Here is an 18,865-nt window from a genome sequence, read left to right on the forward strand (position 1 = left end):
CTAGCCAGGTCTCAATGTAAAAGGAGGTCTCTTATGTCTATTCTCTCCTAGCCCAGAATACACATGCCTAAAGATGGATTCCAACTTTCATCTTCTGGATACCAAGCATGGCTAAAGCAGGTTGGACTGTGTTACTGTTTCTCATCTCTTGTGAGGGCTTGCACCAGAAAACTCGTGTTTGTTTCATTGGTCAAGTACACATACAGTTCAATACCCTCATGGTGATGTGCAATCAGATATTCACTACATCTATATATTTGTGAGTGTTGTGTGTCTGCATGTTGTGTGCATCTCCTGTTTGCACTTCTCGTGAGTAAAAGTTCAAACAAGGATCATCAGAAGGGAGAGTGGGGCACTGTATAGCAAGATCTGCAGCAACAACTCAAATTGCTGAATTAAAATTAGCCTTCAAATGTGAAGGTCTGTGGTGGTGGTAATAACAGGGAGGCCAGTGGGTTAATACACAGGAGGCTTGCATCTAGAGCCTAATTCAGATTTGATTGGGTAAAACAAGTGTGGACATTTGCTCGCATCCCATAACAATCCTGCAGTTTGACACAATCTGACACTATTGGGAGTCCCTGCTCAGATGTGGTCTGGCGCTATATTACTTTGGTGATTATTAAAGGCCAAGCTTTAGATGTTTCAGCAGCCTGGCTCTAGCAATTGCTGTCAACATCTCAAAACAAATCTAGTATAACAATTCTCCCAAAAGAATCTTGTTTTCAACTTTGCATGTATGACACATGCACACTCACGGCACATCTGTATCTTTGTGGGGAAATGTAACATCCTTGAAAAGTAGAAATGAAAAGTTGCTTCATTGTAGGAAGATGGAACGATTGTGTCATGGTACTAACAAATGAGAACAATGCAGCTAAGCTGCATCTGGTTGTTGTGGCAACTACAGTTTTGAAGGCGACTGTTAGAATGAAAGTCTCTCTGGTGCTCTGCGCCTAATGAAACAAATGGATAAAGAACTCCTTGAACTGAGTAGGAGAAAATAAAATAATGAAACCTAAAGTTTTAAGTGGGAGGAGAGAATCTTGGGGTGTCTCATTTTCTTTGCTCTGCAAGCAGCCCAGCAACTCAAGGACTAGTTTATTTTTTGCACGAAACATTTTGGATTGTTACAGAGAGATCAGCAAAGAAATGTGAGATCCCTTCCTCAAAGAAAATAACATAGGAAACCTTATAGTAGGTCTTTAGTTTCATCTGCATACCACCTCTAAACTATTAGTAACGTACAAGACTGTTTGCAACAAGAGCTCAGTTGAGGGTGCTAGAATCTATCCCTAGTGCGATTGAACGCAAGATCATTGTTGAAATAGCTTTGTTCTTTTCTGTGTAGGACCTTGGCTAAGAGAACTGCTAAAAAATAGATTCTGTCCTAAGTAGTTCCCCTTCTCGTTTTCTTAAAGGCTACTTTTGCCACTACCACTGGAAATCAGAACCTCAATCTGCTCATTAATTTTCATGTTGACTGAAGTACTCATGTTGTCTTTGCATTTACTGACCTAATTAAAATACTTCTTGCCCAGGCAGTATTATATTGAAATACATGAATGGGTAGTACTTAGCCTCCCTCTCCCTCCCTCTTCTCTGTTGAAAACTGTTAGGGACCTATTCAGTTCTATCCATTCCTTTAATGCTTTGCCAATGTGCATGAGTTGCTGGCCCAAAAATGTACAGTGGAACCTCAGGTTATGTACTGTTCTCCTTACGAACGCTTTGGGTAATGAGCTAACCTGGAAGTAGATGCTCCTGGTAGTGAACTTTGCCCTGGGATGCGAGTGGAAGTTGTGTGCCGGCAGCACGGCGGCAGCGGGAGGCCCCATTAGTGAAATCACGCCTCAGGTTAAGAACGGTTTCGGGTTAAGAACGGACCTCTGGAATGAATTAAGTTAGTAACCGGAGGTACTACTGTAATACAACCATTTCCCCTTTAAAATGTACTGCATACATATTTTGGATTTGTGGTAATACCTTACAAGTGCTTAATACAATGTTCAATGCACAGTTTAGAATGGAATATGTACTTTACCCATTTTTTAAAAGGATTTGGCATTCAGACAGCAAAGGCTCATCTACTATCACCAGGTATTAAATGCAGTCTTACTGGGGGATTGTTTTTCCAGGCACAGAGGCAGTTGCACCCTTAGGACTTGCAGAGTTTGTTTGGGGGGGGGAATAAATGGGTTGGGATGAAACTACTTACTGTATTTCAGGAATGTTTTCAGTAGTGTTGAAAAGTTCCCCCTGCTATTTCAACTATTTTATCAGCAATGCCAAGCCAATTTTTATCTCTTCATTTCATGTAGCCTTTTTCTACATGGGTGTGCTGCCTCCTTTCCTAGGGACATGAGTGGCGCTGTGGTATAAACCTGAGCCTCTTGGGCTTGCCGATCAGAAGGTTGGCAGTTCGGATCCACGCGATGGGGTGAACTCCCGTTGCTTTGTTCTAGCTTCTGCCAACCTGGCAGTTAGAAAGCACACTAGTGCAAGTAGATAAATAGGTACCACTGCAGCGGGAAGGTAAACAGTGTTTCTGTGCATCTGGCTTGCGTCATGGTGGTCTGTTGTGCCAGAAGTGGTTTAGTCATGCTGGCCACATGACTCAGAAAGCTGTCTGTGGACAAACACCGGCTCCCTTGGCCTGAAGTGAGATGAATGCCGCACCCCATAATTGCCTTTGGCTGGACTTAACTGTCCAGGGGTCCTTTACTTTTACCTACCTTACCTTACCGCCCTTTCTCTCAGTTGGCTTGGTTTGCCCCCAGTTATGTGAACAGATATGGTTGGTCACAAAGGGAAAACAATGGCAGAAAACAATATTGAAAAAGGGTGAATATTATCACAGTTAAAATGTTTGTCAGGAAATCTTCCTGACCTCCCCCTCCCCTTGCTGTTTACAGCTCAAAAATGGAAACAGTGGAATATTTAAAACAGCCCTAGGTGGAAAAGGTTTACATTTGCTTGAAGTATTAACTGTGGTAATACAACCTCTGACAGTGCAGTGGCAGCATTTGTCAAGATAAATCGTTATAGGACTAATGTCAACTGTTTATGTTACCTGAATTGCTTAACAGTGTACCTGAATAACAGAGATGGTATGTCTTACACTGCCTAAAAGCACCTTAATTTTAAATGGAGATAAATCATCCCACTCTAAACATTTTGGGTGATATTTCAGCTCAACTGGATGCATATGATTGTTTATCTTAGTTCATCTGAAAGTATAGAGTTAGCATTTCTTTCTTAACCTTGACTGGTCCTTTAGCAGTTGGGAAAACTTGGCTTGTGTGCAAAGCCCAGTGTCATCGCAGCAGTCTCTTGTCATGGCTGTGGAGTTTCCCCTTTGTATTGCACACTCTTGATCTTGTGCCTGGCTTAAATGGAATGCATAAAATGCCCCTGTAGAAGTATATTAATTTGATCTTAAAACAGTTTGTGTTACAAATGAGATGAAGGAAGATGGATTTTTTGCAAGACTGAACACAGTCCGCTATTAAGGACAAAAGGTTATAATATTGAATGTAGGCAACTCTGCACAGGTTCTGTTCAATTGTTATCCCCGATTTAAGCAGCTGAAATTGTGCAAATCTAACCTGCTTAATTTTTAAATAAAATTGTAGGTTTTTATTGATGTTTATATAGCATGTGTCCAGTCTTGCAAAAAGCCAAGGCAGAATGTGTTGCCCAAGTTAATAATGGGTTTGGTGACTTCTTCCTCATAGATTATTATTTAGCAAGCTTATTCCTGGGTGGTGGCTTCAAACATGCCAGAAGTTTGCAGGATGTTCACAGTAGATCATCAAGCTTGCTAGAATTTGTCTAGCTTCAGGACCCATAGAGGGACTTGGACTGCCAAAGTCACTTTGGTGGACAACGTTTGCCAGCTAATGGATTTTGACCTTGATTCTTCTGGATCTGACAGCAGTGTTTGATACTGTTGACTTGATATCCTTCTGGACCACTTGTCAGGACTGGGGGTCAGCAGCACTGTGTTACAATCGTTAACTTGTTCCAGAAGGTGATATGAAGAGAGATATTGTGGGGTACCCATCTTATGCTGTTTATTATACAGTGTATAACAACTATGTAAAATCACAGGGGGAGGTTGCTTGTCATGTTGTAATGCTGATGGTGTCCAACTTTATTTCTTTTCCTTCAATCCCAGTGATCCTGATGGATTGGATGATAGCAAATAAACTGAAGTTCAGACCAGTTGAGTTGGAGGTGGCATGGATGGTTCTGTTGGTGTGAGGGATAGGTGATTGACCTGTTGCGGACCAGGTAGCATCCCTCTGAGGAGTGGATCAGCAGTCAGGAGATCTGGACAAAGCATTCCTTCTTGACTTTAGGGTGGCATCTGTTGCTAGGAATACCTTTTACCAGCTCTGTCTGGCTTGGCAGTTGATCCTGGGGTGTGGGTGTTAGATTGGGCTAGTGTAATGCAATCCTTGTGGGCTATTTTTTACTCGTTCAGAAAATTCACCTGGTACAGAATGTGGTGGCCAGGGTATTAAGAACTGGGTAGGTTGAGAACATAATAGGAGGACTCAAAGAACTGAACTGGCTTCCAGTTTCTGAGCAGAATTCAACATGTTGACAGTTTTAAAATCATGAATGGACTAGATGCCTGAAGTAAAAGAAAAAGAGATCTAGTTCCTAAATTTAAAAAATGCATTCTAATTTAGGTGGCTAAAAGAGCAGATCCTTTTCTAAGTTGTATCCCCCCTGGAACTCCTTGCCATTTTCCAGAGGCTGATGAAGATACCTGTTCACACACACAAGACTTTATGGTATGAAAAGGTTGCAAAACAGTAGATGCTGCTGCTTGATGTATTTATTGTTGGTTCTTACTGTTTTTTTGTTTTCAAAGCAGCTTACATAAACAATCATATTCCTAAAGGATGGGTTGAAAGCCACACTGAATTACCTGAAGTCTCTTAGTTACTTCTTGTGGCGTATGGGGGTTAAGTGACCAAGTAAATCTCACTGGATTCAAGAATCTGAATGGAACCTAAAGCTTTTTGCACTGGTGCGAAAGGGAGTGGTAACGAAATGGTTAAATAATGTGTCGGAATAAGGAAGTTTGGGTCTTGTTCTTGACTCTGATGTTGGCTTGCCGGGTGACCTCCAGAAAAGCAATTAACCTTTGTCCTTCTATAAAGGGAAAGGCAGTTATAACAATAATATAGGCACCCTGTTGTTACCACAGAGACCAGTATAGAGTAAAAAGGATTTCTTTGTAAAAAGACTAGATAGGAATACTTACTCTTTTTTCCTGTTTAGCATCATCCAGTTGAGCCCTTTAATTGTTCTTGTTTTTTTCTTCTGTAATCCCCACCAACATACATCATTTTTGAGATTATGCTATATCCTAATATTCTGTGGGTTTTTTTAAGCTAGTAAAGAGTTAAAAGGTGATCAAGAGAAGGACCCCTATAGCATCACAGAGGTGTTACAGAGTATACACAGCTTGTTTGGGTGATACTTGTAGCATAAAGAGCCAAAGTGAGGGTGTAATTTCTCTGTAAGGACACGGGGGAAAGTGGGGTGCCACAATTCTATGGGTTCCCTCATAAACACTTTGAGAGCTTTTTAACTATCAGTTGATTAGTTCCATTCTGAAAGCTTTGCATTTAAATTCTGCACCGGATCCTATTTCCCTTATCTGTGCTCTACTTGCCTTGGTTGCCAAGGTTCTTAAATGTCTTTAGATGTACAGTATATAATTCAAGATGATTGCTTCTGAAAATCCTAATCTGACTGTTAGATATCTAGCTACAACTTTCTGGAGGACTGAAGAATTATTTCCCACTTTTAGGTACCGCAGTGGATTTTTCCAACTTGCTTAGGTTTTATATGCTTACTTCCGTTAATTCTGCTGATATACATTTTGATTTTGTGCTTCTGTAGAAAATAATTAACATTGATTAAAATAGGAAAATTAGAAGTACCTTGTCACCCAGGTACCTAATGGGTTCATTCTGACGACACTGAAGTGTTTGAAGTATTTTTTCCACCTCTGCATTCAAGGTTAATGGATACTTAATAGCAATGAATAAATTACTCCCCTTTTTGTTTTTTATAGATTGAGGATTTGCTCTGCCATTCACCAAAAACTGGCTACTGTTTTTATCCTGTTCCAAAGCTGTAAATGTAGCACTGTTGACTTCCATTTTAGGATTTTTTTTCTTTTAAAAATGGAATAGATCTTCCTCATGCTTCTTAAATTCTTTTGTGTAAAGCTGACTTGACCTAGCTATTGCTTTGCTTTCCTTGTTACAATAGTTCCAAGTAGCACATTTTTAAAAATCTTACTTTACAACACTCTGGGGTTGTGCCTGCAGTTCAGCCTGTGATTTTCCCATTTGTCAATGGGACTTAATCCTATGCATGACTACCCAAAAGAAAGTCCCATTCAATAACAGCATAATCCTGTACATGTTTACACAGAATGGTCTAAAACAGTTCATTAAGTGGTCAGTCTGTGAGCGTTTAGAAAAGAATGCTGCGATTACAAAGAGCCAGGATGGGTTTCTCAAGAGCAAGTCATGCCAGACTAACCTTATTTTCTTGTTTTGTTGATAGAGCTACTAGTTGGGTAGATGAAAGGAATGTTGTAGACATAGAATATCTTGATTTCAGCAAGGATTTTGACAGCATCCTCTACAGTATTCTTGTTGGCAAGCTGCTAAAATGTGGGATAAACAATGCTACCATTAGAGGGATTTATAGTTGACTGATGGAGCATACTCAATGAATGCTCATCGCTGGCTCCTCAGTAGCTTGGAGAGAAGCAATATGTGGGGTGCTGCAGAATTCTGCCTTGGTCCACTGTTGTTCAACATCTTCCTTAATGACTTCGACAAAGGAATAGTGAGGAATGTTCATCAAATTTGCAGATGACAAAAAATTGGAAGAGTAGCTTATCTCACTTGTCAGAAGCAGAATTCAAGATGAACTTGACAGGATGGAGAATTGGGCAAAGACAAACATGAATTTCAATAGTTAAATGTAAAGTTCTGCATTTAAGTAGGCAAAATTAGGCACAAGTACAGCATGGATGACATCTGTTTGATGGCAGTACATGTGAAAATGATCTAGAGATTTTAGGAGACCATAAGCTAAATATGAGCCAGCAATTCAGGTTGACAGCTGAAAAGGCAAGGGAGTTTTAGGCTGCATCTATACAATATACAATAGAAGTATACACTATACAATAGAAGTATAGTGTCCAGAGCTTGAGAAGTAAAAACTATTTTGGTTTGGTAAGACCTCACCTAGAATAAACTCTCCTTTTCTGGATACTGCAGTTTGGGAAGCAACTTGACAAACTGAAACGTGTACAGAGGAGAGTGACATAGGTAACAAACAGTCTGGAAATGAAGTCCCATGAAGAAAAATGGAAGGAATTGGGTTCGTCTGAAGAACTGATTATTAAGAGATGAAAAGAGAGCCTCATTAGATATTTGAAGGGCTCTCTTACGTAGATTATGGTACTCCCCCCGCTCCCAAATTGATCCAGTGGGTGGAATCTGAACCAACAGGTACAAATTACAAGAAAGACGATTTTGACCGAAGACTAGGAAAACATTCTGATGGTATGAGCTGTTCAACAGAGGAATAGGCTGCCTTGAAAGGTGTTGGACTCTCCTTTTGTTGGAGGCTTTTAATTTAAGCAGAGGCTGGATTGCCATCTATTTGGGATGCTGTAGTCATTTTGTTCCTTCATCAGCAGGTTGCTGGCCTAGATGACTGAGTTCTGTTCCAATTCGTATGGGAGGAATTCAGTGTAGTGCTAAAGAGATGATTCCATCAGTGCAATCTTTTTAGCTTTCCAGAAAGAACAGTGCCACTTTCCCAGCGTGCTGTTCTGGAGGTTCCCCCAGCCCAATTTGGGGGTGGGGGTGGAGTGAAGAGCAAAAGGGCCTGTAGTGCTAGCAGAAGACCTAATGCTGGCTTGCACTAGTGGAACTCAGTTGGATCCGGCCTATGATTCTACATCCAACTGTGTTCCGTGTGACTCACTCCCTGGTAAGTGTGCTTAGGATTGTAGTTTTACTTTGAGGCAAGACTGTAAAGGGTTAAATGCATCCTTAAATGCATAAAGGTGTGGTCTCTATGCAACTGAGGTTTGGATGATAGTTTATGATTATACAACAAGATGCTCTTCAAAGTTTTGCTTTTCCCTTTCCCCGTGAAGCTTCACACACAAGGGATGCAACTCATATCTCAGTGGAATTTACAAAATAATATTTTAAAATGTCTTGACATAGAAGAGTCATGCTGAAAGGAGCCAAAATAATTACTAATTTGATAAGCTAAGCCTGGCAGGGTAATTTTGTCAGACAGGGAAAAGCCCTGTCGTGTTTTATCTATCCCATGACAGAGAGAATGCAGAAGAATACAAGGTCAAGTTGTAGTGATATAGGAGTTTGAATGGGTAGTCTGAACTCCAAATTAATTTTGGCAGTACTCTTTGATTAGGAAATTGAGCAGTGCAGTGACAAAATAAATTTAAGATGACAGTTGCTGTTTAGTTCAGGCACTTGGGGAAAGTAGGGGGCATTCTTTGCTGGTAGAGATATGAGTGAACATCACTAACTTCATTTTGCACATAGCTGGAGTTCAAGAAAAACTGTATTTAATTGGTAACTGTATTTAATGTCTTGCATACCATTGTAGTGACTGAGAGAAGTTGTCCTTGGAATTCAACATGGTTGAAATAGAAATGACGTGTGGATGGAGAATGCTAATATCATCCATATATATGCTAGCCTGTTATAGTAAAAGTACAGTGCGAATTATAAAAACCAACAGCCATGTGACACCTTAAAAGACCAACAATTTTGTTTGCTAGACTATAAGATGCTACATGACTTTTGTTTTTTTGCTGCAACAGTAACTTCAATGACTTTCTGGAAATTCTGAAATTGGAACCCGTTCCATGTAGGATCCTTTGCTTAGAAAATAAAATGGAGTGAAAAGTGCTCCTGAATGGAAGATGTAGATTGTGTTCCTTAAAGGAGCACAAGAAGTCTGCATAATAGTGTATTGCACAAGAGGAAGCTGACAGAAAAAATACTTCAGAACAAACTAAAGAGGCTCTTAAAATAATATTTAGTGGCACTATAAATCAATGATTTTATCACATAATAACCCCAGTCTGTCCCCAAAATGCTGGTGCTGATAGAAACAAAAAGGTAAGTATTTCCACTTAGGTTGGGAATGTTGGCCATAGCAGCTTTTGTGGAGATGGTGTTCCTAGAAATTAATTTAATGACAAAAGAGGAATTGATACCAATCCCTTTGTTAGCATTACTGGGCATATGGGTTGAGCCCAAGTGAAGATGGTTTGGATGAATAATTGATTCTATATTTTTTGCTAGCCCCCAGGATTGTTATCACAAGAAGGTTTATCAGGATTTATGTTATAGTCAAATCTGTTTCATAGCCATTGCTGAAAAATTAACTCAAAATTAAGATATGCTAGTGGACAAACAAAAAAAGATTCATTTTCAAATGTGTTGCAAGAATTTATTTTATGTACATTAATAATGCTAACAATGTTCAAACGGCTCTTGTGAAATATGCTACTATACTGAATTCTAAGTGTCTTCGCAGCTGTAAGTGACAGTATTGTAAGACCTGGAGGACATCCTGATATTTATATATCAAATCTTTTCACAAAAATTACTATCCCACAACACCAAGGATAATAATTATTTTTCCCAGGGATTGTGAATGAAACAACCCAGTTTGCATTTTTTGGGTGTGGATGTTTTAATTTTAATGTAATTGTAGTGCATTGTATTTTTTGTTTCATTATTATTATGTATTCTTTTATGTTGTTGAAGTATATGTTCTTGCTTAAATAAATAAAAAAGATTCAAAAAGAAATGGTTGTTTTGTGAAAATTACGTATTCATTCCCTCACTAGTTGCGGAAGACAACAAGAGGCCTTTTGGGTTTCATTCTGCCACATGATATTAATTGTAGCAGAGGAAACGAGGGCAAGGATGTTTGCCATGCCCCATCAGTTGCATTCCAGTTGTCCTCTGTGAGTTGGAGGGCAACCATCTCTCACTGGTAGGGTTCTAACATTTGCAGGGAGCCTACAACGTCAGAACAGACTCCCAGCTGCAAACAGCCATCTTCCAGTTTAACAGGTAACATGACGGAGGGAGTTGAAGCATCTTCACTTTGTTGCATCTTCACCTGGTGCCTGGCGAATTTCACACATTGGTATTTAATTATATATATTCAAGTATATAAGTTAATTGTGTATGTTAAATAATATTAACCATGTTGCAAACTGTACGATATTGAAATTTAATTCAGTGTGTGGCCCTTGGGTTCTGTGTTGATGTACTCTTGCGGCCCACTTGGTCTGAGAGGTTGGACCACCCTGTTCTAGAGATTGATTCCTCTTTGGGTCTCAGGTGAGGGTAATGCATGGCCCTCCAGATGTTGCTGAACTACAGCTCCCATAATCTCTAGCAATTGGCCATGCTTGCTGGGGCTGATGGAAGTTGTAGTTTCTCAACATCTGGAGGACACAATGTCTTCCTCAGCACCATTTAGACCAGGTGTGGGGACCAGGTCTAAAAGGTGCTGAGGGAAACTACAGCATAATTTAGATCAAATGGTGATAACAATTTGGGGTAGGGCAGGAGGATAGAAACACTGATTCCATTATCTTTCTTCCCTGATGAGCAACTCTGTACACACTGTGGTTTGCATTATTTCTTTTGGGTTTTGGTTTGTTTTGGGGTTTTTTACTCTGTAGTTGACATGGGTGCAAGCAGGAGATACTGTCAATCACTATTTTGGTGATAAACAATGTGGCCCTTGTTTGTGGAGCTGTCAGTGCAGTAGTGAGTTTTTGAAGTACACAGCTTGACCAGGAGTTCTGAGAAGTGCCTATTGAGCTTTCTTAGCACTGAGGCAGTAAATGAAGGTGTCCTGTTGGGTCACTCCTCTGATTTACACACATTGTGTTTCTGTTGAAACACCTGAGGCCTTTTGTTTGAGTTTGTGAATAAGCTTCTTTCAGACACCACTAGCAATTTAAAGCCTGTGCTTTCTTTGGGTGGAAGGCAAGAACAGGAATGACATTTTCCATTCATAGATTGGTCTTTTAAAACATAATAAATGTTGCCTCCTTTGAAGAAAAAGAAAAAGCCATACCTCTTGAAGTAAATATGAATTTTGTTATGTATATGACAAAAAATGATGAATCACTGCATCAAACCTAAGAGTATGAATTAGTTGATGGAAGAAACAGTGTTACCCAGTATATGCTATATGTATATGTATTTACCTTTAACTTTCAGGATTCTTGTGTAATTATTTCCAGGTAGTGATACTGATTTCCTTCATACAAACTTTGGGTATCTTACAGGATGAGCAGAATTCAGTTTCCTTTAAGGGCTATGCCACATTTTGTATGTTCATGTAAAAACATTTGTATACACCCATTGTATGTATTTATATAGATAAATGTGCAATGAAGCTGAATAGGCCACAGCTCCCCATCTTATGTATATGCAGTGGCAAACACAGGTTGTATGTGGCATGCATCTAAGGACAGAGTCATGAAGAATATTTGAACAAGTGCATATTCTGAAGCTTTAGCATGGAAAGAAACTAAAATGGCATTGGCTCTCCCCCTGCATTTGAGACACAAGACACAGTCCATTCACTCACCTATTCTTATCTTATAGAGCACAGTGTGTTACAAGCAGAGAGTACATGTACCAAAGTGAGGAGTTTGCAAAGCAGATAACTCTAGGTGTAACACTCAAGAAAGTTGTGTTACTTTAGGTTGACTCTTAAAATGCAACAGAGGAAAACTGCCTCCATTCTTAAGAAAAAAGTGTTTTCAGAATGAAAAAGATCGGAGAGGGTGAATAAATATGCTGGTGGAATGAGTACGGCACGCACGTCCAGCAGGTAGATAGTGATCTACCAGTACATCACTGGAGATCTGTGGTAGATCACTGGCTCCCCCCAAAGAAGATCAACAAGTTTGGCTCCCCCCCAAAAAAGTTCAACATTTAAATTGCCCTGCCCCAACATTTAAATTTTTAAATTTGCCCCAAAAAAGGAGCTTTCGTCCTCCCTAAAAAAAGCTTAACAACTTTGACCTGAACCCCTCAAAAGGGGGTAGATCACTGGCAGTCTTTAACTCTGTGAGTAGATCACAGTCTCTCAGGAGTTGGCCACCCCTGGAGTACAGGATTGGGAATTCCCTATGGCTTATTATTACTGAGTGTCATCTATTTACATTTGCTTTATTGAGAATGAGAGGACAGGTCCCTACCCCAAGGGGCATACAGTCTCACAATTGACACAAGGGAGGCAACAGATGAAGAGTAAGGAAATGGAGGGAAAGATGAACAGGGTAGAAATGTGCGATTACACACACACACTTTGGATTTGTTTCAGTAGGCTATTGGCAACAAAGAATCTTGTAGCACCTTAAAGGCTAACAGATTTATTACCGCATATGCTTTTGTAGACCAGAGGCCACATGATCAAATGTATTATGTGTTCTCTTTGGCTTGCCTGTGGGTGTACAGAGGAAAATTGTAAGCTGTGGGGGTCAAATGGCAATGAATTTCAGAAAAAAGCACTGTGACAAGTCGGTTAAGTAGGGTATTAAGACTAAAGAATTGTCCCAAAAGCTTCACAGAAGAGGTGAGTTTAAAAGAGGAATCTGAAGGAAGAAATTGGGGGTGGAGATCCTCATGTAAGTTCTCTGGTACATGTAAGTTCTTCCCAGTACTAGGGGCAGGAAGGAGAAAAGGAGTTGTTTCAGGAAGCAAGAAGGTTGTTGTAACTTGAAGAGTCAAGGGTTTAGATGGATACAGAAGGATAAAAGCACAGAGAAATGCAAGGCAAAGCCACGGCGAGTTTTGAAGGTAAGAACAAGAAGCTTGTGCAAAAAGCAGGCAGGATGTTTTTGAGGATTTAAGGAGTGGTGAGATATGTGAATAATTTTTGCAGTAGATGGATATTGGTGGATTAAGGTGACCAGAGAGAAGGAGATTTCACTAATCAAAGCAAGAGATGATCAGTGTGGAGCAGCATTTTTGCTATGAGGACAAAGAGGGAAGGCCATACCTTGTTTGTAAAGGAAGAAACCACATGATTCTTACTGAATCTTTGGGATCATCAGGCTCTCTAGTATTTCTGCTCACATTTTCTGCAATCTGTGGAGTATTGATATTACTGGTGACTCGGTGCCAATTCTCAAATTGAAGTTTAAGCTACAGAACTCTTAAAATATTGATAGCCGACAGGCCTTGTAACCTGGAGTGGATTGTGTAATACAGTGGTACCTCGGGTTACAAACACCTCGGGTTACAAACACTTTAGGTTACAGACTCTGCTAACCTGGAAGTAGTACCTCAGGTTAAGAACTTTACCTCAGGATGAGAACAGAAATTGCAGTGTGGCAGCAGTGGGAGGCCCCCTTAGCTAAAGTGGTACCTCAGGTTAAGAACGGACCTCCGGAACGAGTTAAGTTCGTAACCAGAGGTACCACTGTACATAGTTGATGGGTAGTTCAGATTTCCCTCATCACCAAGAATTTAATTGAGAAATTTATTTGAGATAACTGCATGCTAGAAATTACCCTGTTCTTTGGATGGACAGGCTTGGTCTTCCCGTTTGACCTAATTTTTAAATAAGGTGCAAAGTAAGGTTACAAGCTTTATAGCATGTATTTTTCCCTCTGATAAGTGAGATTAACTTCCAGGTAAATGTACACAGAATTGCAGTCTAAGTAGATCAATTGATATTAATGATTAAAATTTGGCCTACTTGATTGGTTGAGACAAAGAAAATGTAGGGCCTGGTATCATGCAAGCTGCACAGATTAGGCTCCATATGCTGTGTCTAATGAAAAAAACCTTTAAAAATGAATTGTCCTTCAAGCGTTCCTCAAAAACTAGCAAGCAGTTTGCTTGGGGGGTTTAAATTGCTCTCTTGCATCAGGAACTTCAGGCAGTTGACATAGAAAGCACTTGTCTAAAAATGGTGATTTATCGAATAACTCGGTTTTTCCACAGTCATGGGCCTTGAATTTGTTTATTTTTCTGAACCAATTTCTGATGTAGTTACAACAATTTCCAAACTAATTACGTTTGTTTGGAATCTTGACTTAAATGTGTGTTTTCTACTTGCTTTAAGGTAGGGTTGAGGAATATCTGGCTTTCAAGGTCCTGTTGGGCTTCCAACTCCCCTCATACTTGATCACTGGCCATGCTCACTGGGGCTGATGGGAGTTGGAGTCTAACAATATTTGGAGGTTGGCAGGTTCTCCTGGCCTATTCCAAGGCATTTTCAGATAGCAGTTGACACCTTTTAAATGACCTGTAACCATTAGGCTGACAAGGTTGGTGGAGTGGGAGGAAGACCTGAATCCAGGAAGGCTTCCAGAGCAGAAGACAGGTGTACAGCTGGGATAGACCAGAGACAGCTGTGGACCTGTTTGTTTCCCACTCCCTTTGATACCTTTTTTAAAATAAAAAAATACAGCTCAGATGAAGATTCACAGGCAAAATCTCAAGTCATTAATCTCTCATGGTCCTATCCTTCTGTATATGGGTCAGCATATGACCAGCTTGGCCAATAAATGTTAGAGGGTTCTCATATTAAAGTCCATTCAGTGCTAAAAATGTGTGTCATTTCCAAAGTTTTACTTTTCACTTAACTAGTGCAGTTTATTGAAGACTAGATGTCACTTTAAAAATAGAAAATTTCCCCCCTTCTGGTGGTCTTGCACATCTTCTAGTTTGCATAGAAAGATGAAAAATCTTCTTGCAAAAAAAATCTAAGCAGGGCCAGCTGAACCATATGACTGCTGCAGGTGCCTTGCAATCTCCTTACTAATTCATTCTAACCCCCCCCCCTTTCCCTTTGTATGCAGTGTGACGTTTCCACCCTTCATTCTGCTTACATGGCAGAATTTTTCACCCCATGCTGAATAGTGACTCTGCATGGAAAAAGACAGCAGGTGAACTGGAGCCCTTATGCTTAGAGCAGGGCAAAAAAATATTAATTGATTAATTGGTGTAATGAATGGATATATCTGTAATTGTTAGAAAAGGATGCAGCATGCTGAGGGCAGATGACATCTGCATGAATCTCTTTATACAGGCAATATCTTTGAGGCACTTTTCCAAAGAGTAAATTACCTGTGGCATTTGGTTAACAGGAACTATTACCTTCATTAAATACTATGTAAAATATTAACTAAGTTGACATATTGAGCTAGTACACACATAATGCTGCCCATCCCTTGGCTGTGGTTAAGGAAGCTGGAGCAGGCAATGGAATATACCATATTTTTCCATCTATAAGATGCCCTCCCATGTATAAGACGCCTCCTATTTTGGGGGACTCTGATTTAAGAAAGGGGGGTGGAGATCTATCCATGTATAAGATGCCCCCAAATTTTCGACATTATTTTTTAGGGGAAAAACCTAGTCTTTTGCACAGATATGGTATATGCTCTCTTCCTTACATTTGTAGAACCATAGTGTTAGAAGAGCCTTTGCAGGCGAACTAGTAATCTCATCCTTCCTCCGCTGCCTGACTCCAGTAATGTCTTCACAAATCTTAACTTTATTCTATGCTGCTCATGATTTTAGTCAGTTTTAAACCTTGGTTTGGAGCAAACCTTAGTGTTAGCTATAGTTAACCTACTGTATTTACTCAAGTCTAATGTTCCATCGAATCTAATGCGCACCTCAATTTTCAGAACCTTGAAGCCAAAAAAGTATTTGCTGGCTAATGTAAATGTGCCATCGAATCTGATGCACACCTTAATTTTTGCAACGTAATTTGGCCAAAAAAAGGTGTGCATTAAATACGGTAGTTGTAGACATGATGGAGACTAGCTGTGATTAAGACCTGGTGGGGAAGAGAAGAACAAATTTGTACAATTGAGAGCAAGTAGTACACCATGGCTAAGGGACTGGCATGATAAATGCCTACACTAGCTAAAGTAAAACTTGTTTTAATCAGTTAATTAATTGCTTAAAAATCCACTAAAAGCATCGACTACCTTACATTAGGACATTCTTGTGACCTATGGTATAACATGTCTTCAAGATACTTAATTGAGCTGATGTGATCTTAAGCATGACATGTGTGTTGTGTTTCCTATGCCTTCCCACCCTCCCTTCCTGCGTTTCTCTAAAGGGAATATTCAGGTTGGTAATGTGTGGATATGTGGAAGCTACTCCAATCTCTTACGGTCAGCTATAACTCTTCTGAAAACGTCAGCCCCAGAAGTTCCTGTAATCTGTGCCATCCTGTTTCATACAGTCCCATCTCATAGTTGTCCTTTCTCTGCAGTGCTCTATGCCCCGGTCTCTGTGGCTGGGTTGCTCCAACCTGGCGGACAGCATGCCCTCGCTGCGATGCCTCTATAACCCAGGGACTGGCGCACTCACAGCTTTCCAGGTACTCTCTCACTCTCTCTCTCTCTCTCTGGGTGTGTCTCCTGCTTGTGCTTTTGCTTGCTTTCATTAACTTTTCCATTAGTAGTAGTAGTAGTAATAGTGGTAGTATTTGCCTCATAGTTGTGTTTCCTTTATGTTGTCCAGACTAATAAATGCCATCCACATCTTGTATAGAACCACAGTTGACCGCTAACGCAGCAATGTCAAATACAGATAGAATTGGAAACTTTTTGCTCAGCTCTAGTAAGAATGCTTGGCCCAAAATGCAAGATTTGGTTATTACTGCTCACTTTGATCTGGATGTACTACAGTTGATGCCTTAATTTTACTACTCTACATTTAGGGGGGGTGGAGGTGGTATGTATTTGAATATTAAATATGGATAAGAATACACTGACAGTTGGTAACTTGTATTTAAGCCAGTTGAGTCTCTGGCCTATTGCTGCTGTCATGTGCACATACTTTTTCCATCTAGCTGCATGAAAAAGTGGTGATGCTATAGAAGAAAGTAGGCCTGGGGGGCAGGAATAGAAGCAGAACAGCAAACTTTGGTCTTTTAATTTTTGCTTCTTCCCACCTACATTAAGTACTTATGGGGGTGTTTTTTCTGTTTCTTGGAACTGAGGCTCAGGGGCTTCCTCACTAATCCCCACCCCCTAGTTCACAAAACCAGTTTTCTTTCTTTCAAAAAAAGATATAGGCTTTCATTTACCTGGACTAGTTCTACAGGTGGCCAAGTTGTTCTGCTATTCAGGAAATGTGTGTGGCTTGTTCTTTCAGACATTATCATATGCATCAGAGGATGAGAGCAATTATGCCATTTAAAATAAGAAGAATCCATGACAATTGTCTTTGATTCCAACCATCAATTCCAATCCATAACACGAAAACAAAAAAAATCCTTCAGCAGGTTTCTTGCTGACTTATATTTTCAAAGAATTTACGTCCTGCTTTCCTATCTAGCAATACTTTAAACAGATCATTAAAATACAGTTTCAGATCAGCAGATGCAAATGCCAAAGGGGCAGTGGAACTGCAAAGTTTTCATTGTTGGTCGAAAGGAAAGCAGAGATGGGAGTTAAGCAGCCTTCTCTCAGGGGGATATTTCTTTACCCTCGTCACAACTGAAAAGGTCCTGTGTACCTCATGCTGAGTCATGGGGACCTACATATAAAACTGTTGTGCTATAAATCTTTCAGAATTTATAGGAGTCTTGGCAGTTGTCCTTGAAGTAGGGTTACAGACTCCCAATTCATGCCTTTTAGGGGGTCAGTATTCATGGTTATAGAGAGATGGACGCCCAGATCGTGCAAAGAGCCCTCACAGGCAGATTGTTACTCAGAAGAAGAAAAAATGGTTTATTGTCATTCTCATAGACAAGAACAGAGAATTTCTAGGCTGATCACATTTATGTCCTGTTTATTGGGCTTTCACTACTAGGAATTCTATAACACTCTACACAGCATTAACACTGGACCAGTTTTGACTAAGCCCATATTTTTAACTTATCTCAAACTTTTTCAGTTACACCAGACTTGGCATTTAATTAATATTACAAAATGATATTAATCCTGGTCCATTCTTCCTAATCCCAGCTCACGCCTTTGAAACCACTGAATTAGAGGTATGCGTGAAATAAATAGTACCATGGTGACTATTTAAGGATCTGTATAAGGAGGCTATCCTGGAAGCTGATCTTAGCCAGTTGTGAGGACCTCAGTGACTATATGTAGACTCACAAGAAAAATAGGCATGGTTTGTTGCTTCAGAACAATAAATATTCTGTAGAAATAGCAGTGCAGAGTACCAGCACCTGGGGGAACCTTATGGAATAGCTGCTCCAGCATGCTCCTAAGGCTCATGAATCATCGTGACAGTCAGCTGGATGAGTCCGTAGGTTTGTGGCCAAGAACTTGTGATTTGACTTAATTTTAAATCTGGCTTCTTGCCTTGAGTGATGTGAAAATAGTGCTGACGCATCTTAGATCATTCTGCAGCAGCTCTCCTAGTTGAGCCAATACTTGGCATTGATGGACTCCGAATGCACCCTCTCAGTATTCCGGACATCTGGCAAAGCTGTAGGGAATAGGAAGGCGAGGGTGTATCCTTTTTCATTTTCAGAAATGGAGGCCAAATTTAAATTTCCTCAGTACATTTCTTCCTTGATATGTACAGTTTGAAAGAATTCAGGTTATACTTCCCCCAAGCTAGAATTCAGAGGTAAGGGATTTGGTAGCATGTTGAGTATATTGTTCAGGGAAGTTTTTAATCTGTGATATTTTACTGTATTTTTGGTTTCTATGGAAGCCGCCCAGAGTGGCTGGGGAAACCCAGCCAGATGGGCGGGGTAAAAATAATAAATTATTATTATTATT

At 40.0% G+C, this 18,865-nt stretch overlaps 1 protein-coding gene across 13 annotated transcripts in view; it reads left to right on the plus strand.

Moving 5' to 3' along the window:
- BTRC (beta-transducin repeat containing E3 ubiquitin protein ligase) overlaps positions 1 to 18,865 on the plus strand; it is a 124,194-nt gene that overhangs the window by 16,874 nt on the left and 88,455 nt on the right. For 4 of the 13 annotated variants that reach the window (XR_014526737.1, XM_083505223.1, XM_083505229.1 and 1 more), the window contains exons 2-3: positions 52 to 120; positions 16,384 to 16,491. The exons of 2 other annotated variants lie outside the window; for them this stretch is intronic. Coding sequence is in view for 7 of the 11 variants with exons in the window: in XM_083505223.1 (XP_083361349.1) it covers positions 52 to 120; positions 16,384 to 16,491 (177 nt within the window). In the remaining 4 variants the exon portion in view is untranslated. The remainder of the gene's footprint in view (positions 1 to 51; positions 121 to 16,383; positions 16,492 to 18,865) is intronic. 7 more of the 13 variants (XM_083505226.1, XM_083505230.1, XM_083505233.1 and 4 more) reach the window with 2 other exon arrangements.

The sequence above is a fragment of the Podarcis liolepis genome (genome assembly GCF_965112155.1).
Source record: "Podarcis liolepis genome assembly, chromosome: 5".
Taxonomy (NCBI): Eukaryota; Metazoa; Chordata; class Lepidosauria; order Squamata; family Lacertidae; genus Podarcis; species Podarcis liolepis.